The following is a 19,188-nucleotide window of genomic DNA, read 5'->3' as shown; positions in this document are numbered from 1 at the left end:
CTTTGGCGGAGCCGAATGCTTGTGAGATGAGGTAAGAGCTTACCCATCACTGAAAGGTGAACAATATTTTGAATTTGACAGTTAAGAAACATATGCTGACAATTTAAAGTCTCTTGAGAGATAGCAAACAATGAGACTGTGAAATTCAGGAAGGGTATGACAAAATTAAGATAAATTAATTGTAGTTAGGATGAAAACAAATGTCTGCCTTGGAAAGAGAGATATCAATTTTGTACAATATGTTATATAACAAGCACTATAATATACTAATCCAGTTTCACAGCTTTGTTTCTTCTCTGTTTTTGGATGACTCATAAGCTGACATCCCAACTATGGTTCCTCAGTTAACCACCAATCTGATATTTCTAAATGTGTACTAGAAATTTAAATATCTTTCAAAATCAAGATACAAAGTATTTACCATTTTTCTCCCCGGGTTAGGTCTTCTATACTTCATTTTACTCTTTTTTACTTCTTGAGGTAAAATCTTGTGTCATCTTTTACATATTCCTGTCCTTGAGCAATACAGCTAATTAGTTACCAAGGTCTAACGAATATTCTACTGTAAACTTTCTCAAATTCATCACTGTCTTTCTTTTCTTATTACCACCATCCAGGATCCCAACACTCCAACACTCCATTCCCCTGGATTACAGCAGCCTCTTTCCTCACTGATCCTCCCCTTTCATTTTTTCTCCCTCCCTTAAACTATCAGCATGCAGACTGCTTGACATTCATCTTCCTAAGCACTGCATGTCTTCATGTTAGTCGTTTCCACAGGATGAGGTCAAAACTCTTCTGATTAGCACTGAAAGCTTTCCATAATCTGTATCCCTCTGATCTATGTTCATGATCTAGTTGTCCTTAACATCTCTTGGCTTCATTCATTCACTCCTTCAAATATTATCTATAATGTACTAGACACCACACTATGCCCTTGGGTATAAAACAACAATGACAACAAATAGCGACATGGTCTTAGACCAAACATGGTCACGACTAAAGGTGAAAACATTGCCCTGTAAAAATAAAAATTACTCTCATTGTAGATCCATAATAGGGTAACCATGGACGACTTCACTGAAGAGGAGATGACCAAGTTGAGTGATAAAGTTTGAGTGGCGGCTGACTGGGTAGACTTGAGGTGGATGTTTTAGGCAGAAGGACCAGAGTGTGCAAGGACATAGAGGCATGAAATAGTCTGGTTGTCCATGGAACTCTGAGTAGTTTGAAATGGCTAGAACATAGGTTAGAAACATAGGTTGGAGAGTGAGAAGAGATGGTGGAGAGGTTGGTCTATGACAGGGGCACAGTTTATTTATAGAAACGTGAGGAAAAAGCAGTCTGGAGTACAGATGAAGAGAAGTTCACAAATGTGATGATGGAGTTGTAAATATTCTCTTTTGATGCCTTCCATTTTCTCAGTGGACTAGGAGCTTAGGTTATCACCTAAGATTGAGGATGCAGCAGATGGTGCTGGGGGTTTGAGAAAAAAAGAATAAGTGTGAAATATTTTTCCAAGAGAGTGAAAAAATATAGATAGAGGAGGGATTGAAAAAAATCTTGTTCTCTTGAAAGCATCAACCCAATTTATTTTTATCCAATACATCATACACACTTCCCCTGATGCTACTTCTGATCTGAAAAACTGGATGATATTTCCTGGCTAGAGTAAAATTTATCAATATATTGCCATGAAGACATCACATAGTTTAGTGAGAATCTACATCACCAGGAGTGTTAAAGTGCAAACTCTCAGGTCCCTCTGGAAATTCAAATTTACTAGATCTGAGGTAGATATCATAATCTGCATATTTAATAAGCACTCCCAGGTAATTCTGATTAAGGTCATCCTCCAATCACACTTGGAAGTCCCCCAATATTTAAGACAAAAATCTCAACACCTTTGCATGGCATTGAAAGTTCTTCTTGTTGTTGCCTCTCTATCAGTCAGGATCCTCCAGAGAAACAGAACCAATAGGGTATCTCTTTCTCTTTCTCTCCCTCTCTCTCTCTCTCTCTTTCTCGATGGATAGATAGAGATATAGCTAGGTAGATACAGATATATAAGCATATAGATATATAGTTATATATGATATATAACCAACAGGATCGATTGATCTATCAATCTCTCTCTCTCTAAATTGAGAGAGAGATTTTATTTTATTTTATTTTATTTTGTTTTATTTTATTTTATTTCTTTGGTGAGGAAGACTGGCTCTGAGCTAACATCTGTTGCCAATCTTCATCTTTTTACTTGAGGAAGATTCTTGCTGAGCTAACATTTGTTCCAATCTTCCCCTACTTTGTATGTGGGACGCCACCACAGCACGGCTTGATAAGCCGTGTGTGGCGCACCCAGGATCTGAACCTGCAAACCATGGGCCACCAAAGCGGAGCACAAGAACTTAACCACTAGCCACTGGGCTGGCCAAGAGAGAGATTTTATTTTAAGGAATTGCTTCACACAATTGTGAGGTTGGCAAGTCTGAAATCCATAGGACAAGCTGGCAGCCTGGCAACTCAGGCAGGATTTCTGTTATACTCCCATGGCAGAATTCCTCTTCTTCCTTTCTTCCTTTTTTCCTTCCTTCCTTCCTTCCTTTCTTCTTTCTTCTTCAAATGTCTTTTGCTACTACTGTGCCTAAATTGTGAAACTTCTAGGGATGAGCAAGAGGAGAGAAATAAAGATTTGAAACGACTGTGGTTCTTCTGATACCTCCTTCATATTCATGTCCTTTACTTGCAGACCAGTCACAGCTTCCCGTACATCTTTGCCACTATGGATGATTGCCCTCATTGTGTTTGGAGTGTTGGCAATCCTGGGAATAACTATTGGTCTCCTGGTTCATTTTCTGGCCGTAGGTTGGTAAAGAATACATTTTTATTTATTTCAGTTTGTTGTAAACTTTATTTCCATTTCTACAAAAGACAAAGAGGCAGTTGCAAACAATGAATTATCTCCCTTTAAAATGGCCATCAGGGGCTGGCCCTGTGGTGTAGTGGTTGGGTTCCCACGGTCCACTTTGGTGGCTGGGGTCCGCAGGTTCAGATCCCAGGCATGGACCTACATACTGCTCATGAAGCCATGCTGTGGTGGCATCCCACATACAAATAGAGGAAGATTGGCAACAGATGTTAGCTCAGGGCCAATCTTCCTCATCAAAAAAATAATAATAATAAAATAAAATCAATAACCCAAGATTCCAGAAATAAGCACTGTTAACATTTGCTAAACACTGTATTACAGACATCTTTTTGAATATACACAGGTAAAAGAGTGTATACCATATAGAGATACAAAGTTGTAGATAATTCATAGGCAGAACAAGTACGCTACCAACATGGTATTACATATGTTATTTTATAATTAAAATATTACACTTTTATGTGAAGAAGAGAAATGAAAGAATATTGAATTTCAACTAATTTTTCTTCATAATAAAGACATCAATATAAAAAATCATTTTAACATAGATTTTAAAAAAGTTTGAAAACATGAGAAAAGTTGGAGTTATTTTTTTAAAACCATGTGTTTTAACTTTAGACATTATCTTATTTACATCCTGCTATGAAAGAAAAGAAAATCAGCATACTTACACTTCTAATTTTTCTCCAACACTTCCCAGTAGTTTGTTAGCAATATTATTCTCTTTACATTGTCAACATTTATAACACTTCATTCTGGCTTGTAATCATAATTACTACAGTTATTTAGTTTTGGATATATATTTACATATATTTAAATGGAGCATATGCTTACCATCAACTTTTTCCATGACTTTGCCATGCTTGCATTTTTTTCCTCCCAAAGCTATGTATACTCAACAGTTTAAAAAGTCAAATTGTCAGAGCTTTTTTATGAAAAATGCAGCTCCTCCTCCACTACCCCTATTTCCCATTTCTCAGAGGCAACCACTTTCAACTCTTTAAATTGGTTCTTAATGTTGCTATTACCTAATTTTTCAGTTATCGGTATTACCTATTCACTTTCTACTATGGGAGATGAGGATCTATACACATTCACACCCTGACTACATAGCTGTCAACTTGGGATTTCCCTTCAGCAACATCCTAGGGATTACTTTCAATTTTCTGTTGGATTTGATCCCCTAATGGCTAGATTCCATATTTCTTTTTTATTATTTTATTCACTCAGTTGTGGTGAAATGCATACTCCAGGAGCTTTCTGGAAAGCATATATTTTTGACAATTCATGTCTGAAATGTCTTAATTTTACTCTTAACTTTCATTAATAGTATATAATTCTAGGTTGGAAAAAATTTTCCTCTGAAGTTGGAGGCTAAAACTCTATTGTCTTTTTGCTTTCAAAGTTTCTGGCAAGAAGTGTGGTGACATTTTGATTCTAGAGATTTTGAATGAGCTCTCTTTTCCTACTCTCTGAACTTCTAAAGTCTTATTGGATTTTTTTCTTTGTCCCCAGTATTTTCAGATTTTATGGTGATATGGCATAGTCTAGATCTCTCACCCTTTGTGCTGGCATTTAGAGGATCCTTTCAATCTAGAAACTTACGTACTTCAGTTCCTGAAAATGTTCTTAGATTATTTCTTTGATGAGTCCCTGTCTTCTTTACTCTATTTCTGGAAATCTTATAATTTGGATATTAGGCCTCCTAAATGTTGCCTCTAATATTCTTATCTTTTCTATTTTCCATCCTTCAGGCACTTAAAAATCACTTTAGTGGTCATTTTCTCAAATTTATTTTCTAATTCTTTTACTGAATTCTTTATTTCTGCTATTATGTTTTTATTTGCTACAGTATCTTCTTTGCTATCTAGATAGTCTTTTGTGTAACACCTTGATCTTTTTTCTTAAATATTTTCTGAATATAATAATTTGTTTTAATTTTTAGTCTCTTTCCTCCAAGATTTTCTCTGCTTCTTTTGGTAGTATTTCATATTAGATACTTTCCTCAAATATATATTTATCTTTTAGTGTCTGTTAATACTTAATATCAGGGATTAAAGAGCTAACTGGAAATTCTCTACGAAAGGAGTGTCTGTTGAACAATCGCTTTTAATGTAGACTGTCCTATCCAAGTTGTTTTGTTGAGAGAATCCAAGTTACCACTGTATTTAGGTCTTTTCTCTTGGATTGGTCAGAATTCCCAATTAGAGAAAAAAGCTTCCCTTGTTTTGTGTGGATACATTTCTGGCTGCTAGCTTTCTGTAGTCAAGTTGGGGAAAAAACCCAACATATAGATTTCGAGTATGGTACACCTGCCCTCAACTGTGTCTCAGTTTCCCTGATCTAAAAACCCCAGCAATTGAGGGGGAGAATTGGATCTAGCTGTTTCAACCAATCTTCCCACTTTTAGTCACACTTCCACCCCTACTTACAGAAGTTCCTGGTGCTGTTTAGGGTTCTTTTGTTTAAAATGGCACAAATCTTTACTTTCTCCACTGTTAATACTTTTTATTTTTTAAATTCACGAAGTCCAGTCTGTCTTAGTATCATGTTCATCCTGTATCAATTTTTCTTAGAACACAGTGGGCCCTTTTAAGCTACAGATTCAAATTCATTTGTTCAGTTCTTTTGTCAGGAACATCAAAAATGCATTTGTTGGATCTCCTTTGCCTCTCATGCAGTTCATTCCCTAGATAATAATTTTATATTGTTTTCCTTTTCCATCTCATTTTGTTTGTTTTTCTCAAGCTTATCTTCCAAGTCATAGTCTTTTTAATCTTCATCTGTTGTTTCCAAAGTGGTTTGCATCTGTTACAGTCTTATTTTTCTCTTCCATTTCTTTACTGAATTCTGCAGCTTTTCTTCTTGACTGAATTGTTGTATATTGTTGAGCTCTTTTTTCTGTAATATCTTCAAGACAATGGGAACTAGCTGTTAAAACTCTTTCTTCCTCTGTTCCCTTGATAATTCCTTTTCTAATTTTTGTTTATATTCTTTCCTCCTTTGGCTTTTTTCCCCTTCAACATCTATATACAAGTTACCAACTGGATCCACTATAACTATTATTGACTCTTCTTGATCTGGGTAAGATGTTTTCTAAAGAATACTGTGGGAAGTGAGTCTAGGGGTGGCTGATTGGCAAGGAGAGTTTGCAGCTTATAGTTAGGTTTGTCATCTCAAACATCCTCTTATCCAATCTGTTACTTTCTTTAACGGTAGGGCAAATTTACCTTCAGTTTTTAACACTTAGGAAGCTAGGATGGCCCTGAGGAAAGCTCCTTAATTCACAGACTCTGAATTATGATATAGTGATCCTGACTTCCTTCCCTTCTCCACTTCAGCTTACCTCTGGCAGGTTGCCTCAGCTGGGAGATAAGATCATATATAATAAAAGTGGCACATTGGTATGGTTTCACTTTTATTTGCATTGCTGCCGTTTTGCAGTGTCAAAATAAGTGTCTACAGAAATATTCCTTATCTTTTTGCAGAACCTGAAGTCTTATTACTTAAATCACAGAATTGTTGAGACCTTTTAGAAAAATTTTCATTCAACTCGACTTGTGAGATGTATCTCTGATCTATATCACTCCTCACCTTAGTGTATTTCACAGTTTTTGTCATGTTTGCTTCATAGTCTTTGGTTTGGAGTTGTGGCTGTTTTCTTTTGTTTCCTTGGAATTGAACCCTCTACCCTATCTTTTGTTCTTTTTCTGGGCTTAAAGACAGGAGAATGTAGAAGAAGTGCTTTTACTCTGTTAGCTTTAAGAAGAAATGTTCTAATAATTCATGCTTAAACTCTATTATTGCACCCAGAGCACTCTTAGTAAAAACAAACAAACAAACAAACAAACAAAATATGTGTGAGTTTAAGCTTTAAATTTTCTTTACAGAAATAAGTTATAGGTAATCAAGTCATGGAAAGTTGCAAAGCAATTTCCGTCTTTCTATCCCTATCCATCTCTCTCAATTCATATTGGCATTTGAACCATTTATAGAGATGGGAATGTTAATCACAAGGTGCAAGTATGCCTTATTGATATCCCGTTCCTAAGGGATTATTTTCATCTCATCAGGTGCCATCAGAGCACAATGGCTGTATTCACAGTGACCTCAGCATAATGAGCAACCTCAGTGGCCCATTAGGATTGCTGCTTAGAATTAAATTAAGAATAGGATACTCAAAAGTTGATTGCCTTGTTCTAGAGTATGGTTTTTCAGTCGTAAATATCTTAGATATTAAGTATTCAGTTTATCCCCTGGCCTTGAGAAAAGTGCTCCACGAAGTTTGTATCTTGCCAATATATTTATTTACACTGAAGAATATTCATGGATGCATAATTATTGTAATAGGTAGAAATATTTAGGAATCTAAATAAAGAACTGAAGGATGCATTGTAAATACTGTATTATGCAAAAGAAAATTGAATAGTTTTAAGGTCTACTTTTGCTACTTACGGTAAAACCTGGTAAACTACCATTGCAAAACTTGTCCTCTATAGTAAAAGGTCCATGATGCACAGAGAAGCTAACTACAATTAACAATGTTCATTCACAAATTATTATTTATAGCCAACCCATTTTCAGCATCTTTTTTAGAGCTTTCTGACTTCCTTTTCCATCACCTTTCTCACTGTTAAATATTTTCACCACAATTTTAATGACGCCATATTTTATTTTAATTGTGATGTCTCCCTTCTCTGCATTCATATAGAACGTGTAGTTGAACAATTAACTTTATCATTTAATTATATCCTTATGAGTACCTCATTAGGAATGATTTCATCCATATTGAACCTATCTCTTCCACAAGATGGTCTTCAAAGGCAATGATCATATTGCAAAATAATATTAATATTTATTTAGTGCTTACTATATGGTAGGCACTGTTATTATGTAGTATCTAGCATATTCCTAGATGGTTAATATTTATCATATATTAGAGGTAAGAAATGTCATATATCAAACAGTTTAGTATCTATGAAAATTTAGGAAGGAAATGTAATGTATTAGGCATGGGCTTTGGAATCAGATAGATCAAATTTTGATCCTGGGATTTTCTTAGTAGTCATATGATGTTGGATAAGTTATCAAATATCTCTGAGACTACATTTCTCCTGAAAAATGGGTATACTTCATATGATTTTTATAAAGTATCTTCACATAGATATTTAATAAATGATAACTATTTTTACCTATAGCCTGGCAATTAATTATTCTAGACAGAAGTCTCATTTCTAGGATTTAGGCCTATCTGTTTTAATCAAGATGTTACTCTTCTTTCTGACCTTTGTCTGATATATATCTGCTCCATTCTTGGTCTTACACACACTTCTCACAATGCCCAGGTTATCTAGGCAACTGTGCCATGAAAGAGTCACAGGGTTTACCAATATTTAGTATGAGCACAATACACATTAGTTGGTATTACAATGTAATCTATAACTGAATTTGAAATGCATTTCACTTAAATAATTCTTGGATCATTTCTTTATCTCACAGAAAACACAACCTACTATTACCAAGGTACCTTCAAAGTGCTGGACATCCCATATAATAGAAATTATGAAAGGGAGACATCAACAGAAACTAACTATCTTAGCAAAATTCTTGAGACTAAGGTAAATTAGTATTTTCCTATGTTTATTTCATTGTTAGTTTTCTGAAATATAAATGTATTATTGGAATTTGATGTTTGACTCTATGTTCTCTTTAACAGATGGTTGATGCATTTCAAAGTTCTGACATTTACAGACAATATATCAATTCTCAAGTCATCACACTGGTGTAAGTAACTAACAATAACAATCAGAAAAGAGATCAACCCATCATGCATACCGTTATACTTCAAGTTCCTCTGCAAAAAGAGTCTATTGATATGTTATAGTCATTAGCCAATGAGTTACTAATATTCAGCATTATCCTTGGCTAAGTGTCAGATTAACTGTTCAGTATAAAACCAAAGCAAAGATCAAACTATATAGTTGCATTCATTAGATCAATGAGAATGTATCAATCCTTAAATTACAGATGATATATCCCTCTGGTTTCTTAAATTTTTATGTCCAGCAAACATTAGATGGTCCCTTAGACCAATGTTTGATGCTTTAAGATTTTTATTTAGCAGTATAACATGAATACTGTTTTCTCGTGTCCGTCTGCTTGCAAGTCAGCTAAACACCTTGTAGAACTGCCCTAAAGTTCTTATAGGGTAGAAGAGAGAATATCAACATCAGGCTTTCATGCCAAGGAAATCTTTCTAGTCACAATAACAAGAAGTGAAATAGCTGTGCTATGTTCCCTGTGTATGGGTTTAGAGCAGCATGGTATAGCGGAGGGAGCCCCAGAAAAGGAGTTAGACAACGTGAAACCAGCCTTTGCCACTTCCTAGCTCTAGAGCCTTGGTCAAGTCACTACATCATTTTGAGTCTGCTTCCCTATCTATGAAATATTGATAATAACATCTACACTGCCTCCCTCATAAAACTGCACTCAGGATCAAAGAAGATAATGTATGTGGAAATATGTGCAAATAAACACATTTCAAATGAAGGCAATTGTTGCTTTTACCTTCACCAATGCCACCAGACTATGTCTGCCTTCTTTCCCTGCTTCTGGAACTCTTGGAATTGCAGAATTGATCAAGATCTCAACGAGCATTAACCTTAGGGTCCAATTTTAGTGTTGGAAAGAAATGAGAGACTAAAATTGAAGGGCCCAGCTATCTCTTAAAGATGACCACAACCACCAGAAGGCTCCTGCTTTGTTTTCCTATGCTTATAACTTCAGGTATCTATAGGAAGCGTGGGACAATAGGAAGTCATGGAGAGGCTACAAGACAGAGATTTTCATTGTGGCACACTCTGCTACAATAATCAAACTTGTGTGAACTGAGTACTTCCGAGGAATAATTGTTGATTTATATGCCAAAAGGTGGGTCATCTGTTAGGGAGATCCAAAGCAAAATAATGCCACTTCAGATATTAGCTTCAGGGTTGCTTGACAATTCCTACATGTCCATTGGCCACCCTCTTGGGCTGCTCTCCTTTTCCCAATCCCAATCAAATCTGCCCTGAACATCACAGTCAGGTTAATCTTCCTCAAGTACGGTTTTACTCAACAACTTCTCCTCATGGCTACCTCTTGGCTAGAATTAAAGATCCTCCCCTATCTGAGCTCAGTCTCCTCGACACTGTTGTCACTGGCTGACTGATTATAGGGAGATAGAGGGCATAGTGTAAAGAGCCCAGGTTATAGAGTCAATTGTACCAAATCTGGATCCTAGTTTAGTAGCCATGTAATCTTGAGCACATTAGATAATCTCTCAGACCTTCAATTTTTCCTTGTCTATAAAATCAAGATAATGACACCTAACCTGCAGGGTTGTTGTGGAGACTAAGTGTGATTACAAATGTGATAAGAAAGTACCTGGAACACAGCAAATGCTCAACAAATGCTAATAATATTGTTGCTACTCAGTTATTCTGGAGTACTATTTCTCCTCTTCTTTACCTGATGAAATTTTCTGCTTGATGGTAAAGTAGCAATGAAAATACTTTACGGTTCAGTGGGTATGTCACCTCTTCCATGAAAATTTCTCTGATCCTTTAAGTAAAAAATGACTTATCATTCTTCTAACTATCTGCAAATAAGATAACTATCTTATCACTTCTAACTCATATATTATCATCATTTGTATACATGTCTTATCTCCCCTGGAAATGCCTTGAGGGTAGTAATCATGTGTTAGTCACCCTTGATTACCCAATAGCACTTAGCCCAGACACTTGTCTATAGCAGTTGCTCTATAAATGACTGATGAATGCATTAATAAATGATCTCAGTTCTTATGTGATACTTCTACCCTCTGCCTCAGGCCTTTCTTAGTTTTCAGATTTGTAGAACTACTTGTCCTCTAAACTGAATAATATAGCTTCATGCATACTGTCACCAAGTAAATAGGCAGATGAACGATCCTGTGATTAACCTAAAGTGAAGGCACTCTACAAACCCATAAAAAAGCAGAAGGAACCAAGATATGAAAGATCAGGGAATGAGGAAGGAAATGCTATTTTTTTAGCAACATATGAAACCTTTATGTTGTTTCCAGTCCTGATAGCAACAGTGTGACAGCACACATATGGCTGATATTCAAGGCGCCCAGATCAGTGAAGGAAAACATAAGAGGAAGAATTGAAAACATCTTACGTCAGATGCTGTGGAACCACTCAGGATCCTTGACTACAGATCCTAACTCCCTAAGGCTTGTGGGTAAGCTTATGTATGAGATGGGAGCAGTGTTACTTTCATCTTTTTATCCCTAACACATATATGCACCAGGCACAAAGCTAATCTTCAATATAGTTTTTGTAATGAATAATTCTGTTTTATATCAGAGAAATAATTTGTATTCTTCATTATTAAAAACATATGCAAATCATAATAATGCCACACCTTAAAATTGGTCCTGGGATAAAAATGCTGCTTCTCATTCTAAAGCAAATAGTAAGACTTTGAATGATCCTTGTAAGTAAAAGCGTGTCTTGCTATTCTTTTTGTGATCTCCTATAACTTGCAAAAACAGCATACAATCTGCCATTATAAGCCAGGTCACTTTTTTAAAGTTATTTTTGTGTACTGAAAGGAATCGGGTTCACTGTGGGTCTTCTTATTCTTCTAAGGAAAGATACTGGCAATTTTCCACTTTAGTTGATATAGAATACAATTCCAATAAAAAAAAATAAGTGTCTTATGTGGAACTATGAAGATAGAATTTCCACATTATACATTCACATATTGTAAAAGAACAATTCATATAAACCAATATTCTCTCCTTTCTATTGACATTTCATCCTGAGATTGCAAATTATTTCTGGACCCTCTACTCTGCTGGACCTAGGATCTTATTCCATTGGCCCTAGGGTCAGTAGACTAATGCTAGGTATTAAATTTACTGTGGGCTTTTTTGTTCTATTTCAGAAATCAGTAAGGTCAATGCTGAAAAGATTATCAACAACCGTAAGTTCAGATACTTTTTAATTAAATGTTTGAGATGATCTAAAACACAGCAGTCAAGATTTGTTACTCTTGGTCAGGCAGAGTTCTAAGTGCTTTACATAGAAGTCACTTAATCCTCACAACAATTCTAGAGATAGGTATTATTATTGATCCCATTTTAGAGATGGGGAAACTGAAACACAAAGAAGTGAAACAATTTGCCAAAATTCATCCAGCTTGTAAGCGGTGAGGCCAGAATTCAAACCAGGGAGCCTGGTTGCAGAGCCCATGGACTTAACCATGACTTTATCTACCTCCCGTAGCTTTCACATTCTCCAAGTGCTGAAGTTTCTTGGAGATATGGAGGTGATCCAGGGGCTGCTAGTGATTCCTGTGCAGATTATATTCTATTCAAATAAGATATTGTCCGTGCAAGATATTGCCAGATAGAACCATAGCAGAATAACTCAGCTCACTCTTGGCTTTGTAATCAACTAAACAGTATCTTCCTATTCTCAGTGGAACAAAACTAACTCTTTCTGACAGGCTGTGGGAGACGAGCAAGGATGTCACCTACATATGATAGAGTCAAGGGAGGTTCCAGTGCTCAGGAAGGAGAATGGCCGTGGCAAGCAAGTCTCAAAAAGAATGGCCAACACTACTGTGGGGCATCTTTGATCAGTGAAAGATCCCTGGTGACTGCAGCTCACTGCTTTCAAAAGTAAGTTCATCATATTGTCTAAGGCTAAGGATACCAATGGCCCTAGAACAGTTCCAGTTTACACCTGTTATCCCAGCTTAATTATCAGTAGCACTCCCTTTCATTCTCAAAAGTGTCTTATTTTGGAAGACAAATTATTTGGTAAGCCAATCTAAGGCTTTCCTATCTAATCAGTAAAATAGGAAAAGTCATTCATTCTTGATACTACATTTTTTTCTTACATGATTCTTCTCTCTCATCACTTTATACTCCAGACATCCCAAACTACTTGTAGTAGCTAAAACATATGATCCTGTTTCATACTTCCCTCTGCCTCTGCACATACTTGTCCCCTTCTCCTCATCTTTTAGGCAAATATGACTCAGCTCTATAGTCTCATCTAAAATGCTACTTTCCCTAGGAAATCTTCCATTCTCTAGAGCATGCAGATTTAAATCCTCCTGTTTTGTGGTCTTGTTAAATATATACACAACCATTTACGAAATTATAACTGCTTGTATTTATGCCAATCTTTCATTAGATTTACATTTCTTGAAGGCATGGGTTATTTGTTTTTATTTCTGTATCCCCATCGCCTTACATAGTTTATAGTGTAGGGACTCAAACAAGATTTTTAAAATGAGTTAAAATATCATATTTTATCACTGCTAATGGACTACAGAGCAAGTAAATATTAATGTCATGAAAAGAGCATAGTAGATGCAGGCCGTATTTCTATTATTTTGAAATAAATACAAACTACATGATTTTTGTTTCTTTAGGACAAAAAATCCAAGAAACTATACTGTCAGCTTTGGCACTAAAGTAAATCCCCCCTATATGCAACATGGTGTTCAACAAATTATTATTCATGAAGACTACATCCAGGGTGAACATCATGATGATATTGCAGTCATCCTGCTCACTGAAAAAGTTTTATTTAAGAATGATGTACATCGAGTTTGTCTTCCTGAAGCCACACAGATTTTTGCAGCAGGTGAAGGAGTTGTCGTTACAGGATGGGGAGCACTTTCATATGATGGTAAGTCCAGTGAAAACTTAACGTAGTGTGTAAAGTACAAAAGCAGCAAGACAAATTAGTGATTTAGTTAGAGCCAAAGGCATCATTTACCTCCAGATGCCACTACTCCCAGGCTATCCCTCAGGGAATGGCACATATGGAGTTATAACTTTGCAATGTGCCTTGGTTTGCAACATTCCAAGGAGACCAATTTGGTTGCAGAAACTCCCTAACCTGGAGAACCTAATTGAGAAAGTTTTGGTCCAAAGATGTAAAAAGAGAGATAAGGACATAGAAAAGCAGCGTTAGAAAGATGTTTCAAGTTATTCTTTGAACATTTCTTTTTCACTGGTTTGTGTGAGGGAACTGAGTGGGCTTTTTCATCCTAAGAATAAGCAAGAGTCAAATATTGGTCTTAATGCACAGAGGACAAAAAACAAGGTTTCCATCCTGCTCTGTTTCAGAGCAGCTCTTTTGCTGATAATGTTTACTTCCTGTAGGTGAATATCCAGTGTTACTTCAGAAAGCACCTGTGAAGATTATTGATACAAACACTTGTAACGCTAGGGAAGCATATAATGGTCTGGTACAAGACACAATGCTATGTGCTGGGTACATGGAAGGAAACATCGATGCCTGCCAGGTAAGTCTGGAAGTTATTCACATTTCCCACATAGTATATAAGTAACTGCTATTGTTTTAGGAAAATCATCAATAGGGAGACAATTCTGTGCTTCAATTAATTTGCACTTTGACAATCCTGTCAAACTCCCTCTTGGCTTTGGCACTAAAGTAATTCTCCCCTATAAGCAATATGTGTTTATAAGTGTTTAACAAATACTTATCTTGGACTTAACTCTGAGCTAAGCACTGACTGAAGTCCTTTACAAGTATTAATCCACTTAATCCTCACCATAAACTTGTGATGTAGGTACTATCATTATTATCATTTTATAGGTGAGGAAACTGAGGCAAAGGAAGGTAAAGTAATTTGCACAAGGTCACACAACTAGTAAGTGGGAGAGCTGGCATACAAACCAAAGAAGTGTAGCATCACAGTCCGTATTCTTAACTATATTTCAAGAAAGGATCAGTCTCAGAAATTTTTCAGTTACTTCCAGCCTATTTCTCTTCCTTTCTTAGCCTCCTCATGGCTAGGGTTCTGGCTACTTTTCTCATACATGAAGCCCCATATTCAAAGTATATCCATAATATATGTTTCCCAAAAGCTTTCTCATAGAACCAGACCTTGTAACTTATCAGTTCATGCCTTCAAGGTTCAGGTCAACCCCAAAGAGCCCCAGGGAATATATTCTGGCCAGTCACAGTTGTGGTTAGGGTGATGCAGGGACTGACACCGTATACCTTCCTAGGGTCTCTATGAAGCCTGAATCACAAACTTCATCTGGGTTTCTCACTTAGTGTAAGTAATGTATCTGGAAGTAAATTCTCATAATGATAAATATTCTTTGTTTAATTAGGGTGACTCTGGAGGACCACTAGTTTATCCCAATTCTCGAAATATTTGGTACCTTGTTGGAATAGTGAGCTGGGGAGTCGAATGTGGTAAAATCAATAAGCCGGGTGTCTACACACGAGTAACCGCCTACCGCAACTGGATTGCCTCCAAGACTGGTATCTAAGAGAAAAGCATCTTGTAGCAACTATCTTAGCTCACTTTTCCCTGTTACTCCTAAGCCTTATTTAACATGCATTTTAAATTAGTGTGTACAATGGCTGTTTTGAAAGAACTGTGGTCCTGAGGGAGTATTTATGAACTTCAGTTTTAAACAGACTCTACAAGACAAAAAAAAGAAATCTCATGATTAGTCAAGGAAGGCCTATGCAAAGAAATTACTCCTGTCAAAAATGGACTATTGTGATTTGTTTTCTATTTCGTGGACCTACATCATGATTATCTCAGCACAGCATAAAGCTCTAGTTTTAGTCATTCAGACTTTCTGGAATTATGAAAGTATGTCCTTGTCCATCGCAAGTTAGCAGAGAGCACTGTGAGAGACTGCAACCAAAACATTCTGAGAGTTGGGTTGGAACATGCTGTATCTGCCTTCAAGTCATAGATTTTGTGGAAGGGGTGTCGTTGTGAACTAAATCTGGTCAGAATTTAGGCACTGAGAATCTTTTTTTTTTCTGCTGCGGTCTTGATCAACTCTTGCAATCATTGTGAAAGAATTGCGTCATCCTCAAAACTAGGCAAAACAACACATTTTAGACTTACAGAGACCAGGTACACTAATTCTTCAGTGTTGATACAGGTTTCTGTGAAAATTCTTTATTTGTAACATAGATAAAAAGATGTAGCTCTGAACCATGTAAATGTGTAATGCATTTTAATTAAAACAAATTTAAAAGCAGACTATCTATCTTTGTCCAATATGAATTTACTCTCTTTCCTTTTTGTTTGTTTTCTTAAGAGTCTTTTGCATGTGGCTTTTTCTCTTTCCTCTTTCTGGTATTCTTCCCACTTTCTCCATGCCTTGGGAGAGGGCTCCAGGGTGGTTAAAAAGCTACCTTGAAGCTGGAGGGAGAGGCTCAGGCAGGCCAGGGGGATGCAGTGGGTAGGCCCCTCAAAGGCTACTGGGCATGGGAGGCTCCTACTCATGCTTGAGGATGACACTGGACCAGACCAGCTTGGGGCTGGCCAGCCTGTCGCCCATCTTCCAGATGAGTTTCAGCTCCAGGTCTAGGAAGTGGTTCTTCAGGAAGCCACAGAGGTGGGGGGCAGGCAGCGCCCAGGGCATGCCCTGTCTCTCAGGGGAAGGTGGCTTCCAAGGTGTGCAAGCTGCCGGCCACCCCACTCATCTTGAGATGGCTTCTGGACTTCCTGGGAAAGGACTCTGTCACCAGGCTGATTTTGCATTTTCAAGGGACGCAGGGAAATTCACATAATGTTGTAAAGTAATATGATCTCAATAAAAAATTTACAAAAACAAAAACAAAAAGAGATATGGGGCCCCCGCAGGCTTCTCCTCAGCCACAGAAGAAGTGGCACAACCCCACAACGTCGTCCCGTGGGAATGAAGGCGCAGAGACAGGAAGGTGAGTGAGGCTAGCAGATGTAGGCTGGCCAGGTGCTGACAGCAGCATCCATGTCAGAGGAATAATTCTGGTTGATCTGGGGGCTTATGGTTCCTCAGTGACGAGGAGCCAACCAGACACACAAAAATGGCATTAGCAGCTCTCAGAAGTGGGTGACGGAATGGCCGAGAAGAAGGTTGTAGAAGCTGCGGCTGAGAAGGAAGCTGAGGGTGGATGGAGGCTGGAAGGGCCTGGAGGGAAGAGCATTTTTGTCCCAACAAGAGACAGATCCACACGCTGCACCTGTAGCTGGCTGTTTTGTAGGGGAGAAATATTAATTACTGGCGATATTCTTGGTCTCACAGTTTGTGGAGTGAGCATAGGGTTCTGTTTTATGAACTATACAGTCTTCACAAGTTAAGTGACTTCAGTTTGTAATATTCATTCTTCAAGAGTAGAAATTTTTTTTTTTTTGTGAGGAAGATTAACCCTGAGCTAACATCCACGCCAATCTTCCTCTTTTTGTTGAGGAAGACCGGCCCTGAGTAACATCTATTGCCAATCCTCCTCCTTTTTTTTCCCCCCTTTTCTCCCCAAAACCCCAGTAGATAGTTGTATGTCATAGTTGCACATCCTTCTAGTTGCTGTATGTGGGACGCGGCCTCAGCATGGCCGGCAAAGCAGGGTGTCGGTGTGCGCCCGGGATCCGAACCCCCGGCCTCCAGTAGTGGAGTGCACGCATTTAACCGCTAAGCCATGGGGCCGGTCCCAAGAGTAGAAATTTTTATCAGTATTTACTGAAAATTTGACCTAGAGTCTTCACAAGAGTCATTATACAGTGTTTACATTTTATTTAAGCTTCAATTACCTAGCTTGAATACATAAAAGAAAATCTTTTACCTATTGAATTTTCTCCTCTCAGAAAATAGGGGTTTTACACTAGCAACTGATAACCATTTTCTGTCAATCAAAGATCTGGAATAAGTATATGTCATATACAACCATACAATGTATGGTTTCAGAAATTTGCTTTTAAATGGCATTTTTTAGTTCTTTTCTATTATATATAATCTCACTTTCTTAAAATGTTCAAAGACCAAAGGCTCTTGAAGAAGTCTCAGCATTTTAAATTCCAGTTATTAACTGCTTTGATATTTAACCCATTTGGTCATAGTTAAAATCAAATATTGTATGATTCATTATCATCTTCATAATAAATGAGGCAAAGCTTAACATTTACTGAGTTCTTAGGGTGTACAAGACACAATTCTAAACAAATATTGTCCCAATTAATCCTTACATCCTATGAAGTATACCACTATTACCCTGACTTTACAGATGAAGAAACTGAGACACAAAGAATTAACAACCTTGGCCAAGGATGCAGAATAACATCCATCTTAAATCATTCTGCTTCTTAGTCTATCACAGAAGTCCATGAAAAGGAAGTGACTTTGACCAGAGATGTTGATAGTTCACATTTTTGTGGGGGTTTTTGTTTGTTCGTTTTGTTTTGTTTGTTTACTTGTTCTGAAAAGACTGAAATTTCTTATAGCTTTGGGTAATACCTAACACTAGTAAGAAGTTCACACTGGGAAATAACATCAGCGGCACTTGCAGAAAGGCATTTATACTTGTAGAGTATTTTATATCTTTTGCTTGATCTTATATAAAAATACCCTCTGAATCATGGCCTGGTGAATTTGGTTCCCATTGCCCCTCTCTTCGCTCACAGCTTCCATGAAACTTTCCCAGCAGCAGCAAATATCTCCTGTCATTTCACCATGCCCTCTAGGCCTTTCAGACCTAGAGGGATTAAGCATTCAGTGAGCAGAACATAGAAGATAGGAGACAGATCAAAAAATGGTAAAAGTTAGAAATGTGCCTAAGAATAGATCTCAGATTTCCCAAGCCTTGTTAAACTTCAGATGAATGATATATGAACACATGTCACATTCCTTATGGCAATGTGCTAGGAAAAAAAAGCCATATAAAGTTGATATAAATACCTAAATAAGTTATACAAAACCAAAAATAACTAGACCCTTAATTCTATTTGGCTTGTGAAGTTTGCAATGGTCTCTCCAAATAAAAATCATATTTTCTTTTTTTCTTCCTATATTATCCTATTGCTTCCATACTTTAAGAAGATTTACACAATATATGCAGGGATCTCTTCACCATATCAATAGGAGGTGGACATGAGTTTCATTCACAGAACTCACCCAGTATGGTTGCACTCAAATGACTTCCCTTGGTAGAAGAAAACTGATGTTATGTGTAACTATTTTGCAAAATCTCTTTATTTTGTTATTGTTAATTTCAAAAGACTCTTTAGAATAAACCAATTTCATATCCCCTTAGAAGTAATTTCTGAAATTAACATAAAGTGTAATAATCAAGCTTCCTTGCTTCAGTAAAGAACTCGGTTACATGTTAATTAAGCATTAATTAGAAAAGAGGGATAAATCAAGAGTTCTCAAAGGATGGAGGAGAACAGGGAAA

The 19,188-nt window shown here is 37.0% G+C and overlaps 2 protein-coding genes across 2 annotated transcripts in view; both read left to right on the top strand.

Annotated features, from left to right (window-relative positions):
* The first annotated feature begins 1,067 nt into the window (after positions 1-1,067).
* On the top strand, positions 1,068-15,953 carry LOC131409240 (transmembrane protease serine 11B-like protein). The gene is made up of 10 exons (XM_058546335.1): positions 1,068-1,099; positions 2,750-2,865; positions 8,429-8,547; positions 8,646-8,713; positions 11,037-11,197; positions 11,906-11,944; positions 12,470-12,644; positions 13,406-13,665; positions 14,145-14,287; positions 15,126-15,953. Exons 1-10 carry the CDS (start codon positions 1,068-1,070, stop codon positions 15,285-15,287), a joined length of 1,275 nt encoding a protein of 424 aa, XP_058402318.1. The 3' UTR covers positions 15,288-15,953.
* A 659-nt stretch (positions 15,954-16,612) lies between these two features.
* LOC131409239 (transmembrane protease serine 11F) overlaps positions 16,613-19,188 on the top strand; it is a 130,539-nt gene continuing 127,963 nt past the window's right edge. The window contains exon 1 of the mRNA XM_058546334.1: positions 16,613-16,704. Within this exon, the coding sequence (XP_058402317.1) occupies positions 16,613-16,704 (92 nt within the window). The remainder of the gene's footprint in view (positions 16,705-19,188) is intronic.

The sequence above is a fragment of the Diceros bicornis genome, chromosome 8, assembly GCF_020826845.1.
Source record: "Diceros bicornis minor isolate mBicDic1 chromosome 8, mDicBic1.mat.cur, whole genome shotgun sequence".
Lineage (NCBI taxonomy): Eukaryota > Metazoa > Chordata > Mammalia > Perissodactyla > Rhinocerotidae > Diceros > Diceros bicornis.
This window is presented reverse-complemented; position numbering and strand designations above follow the sequence as displayed.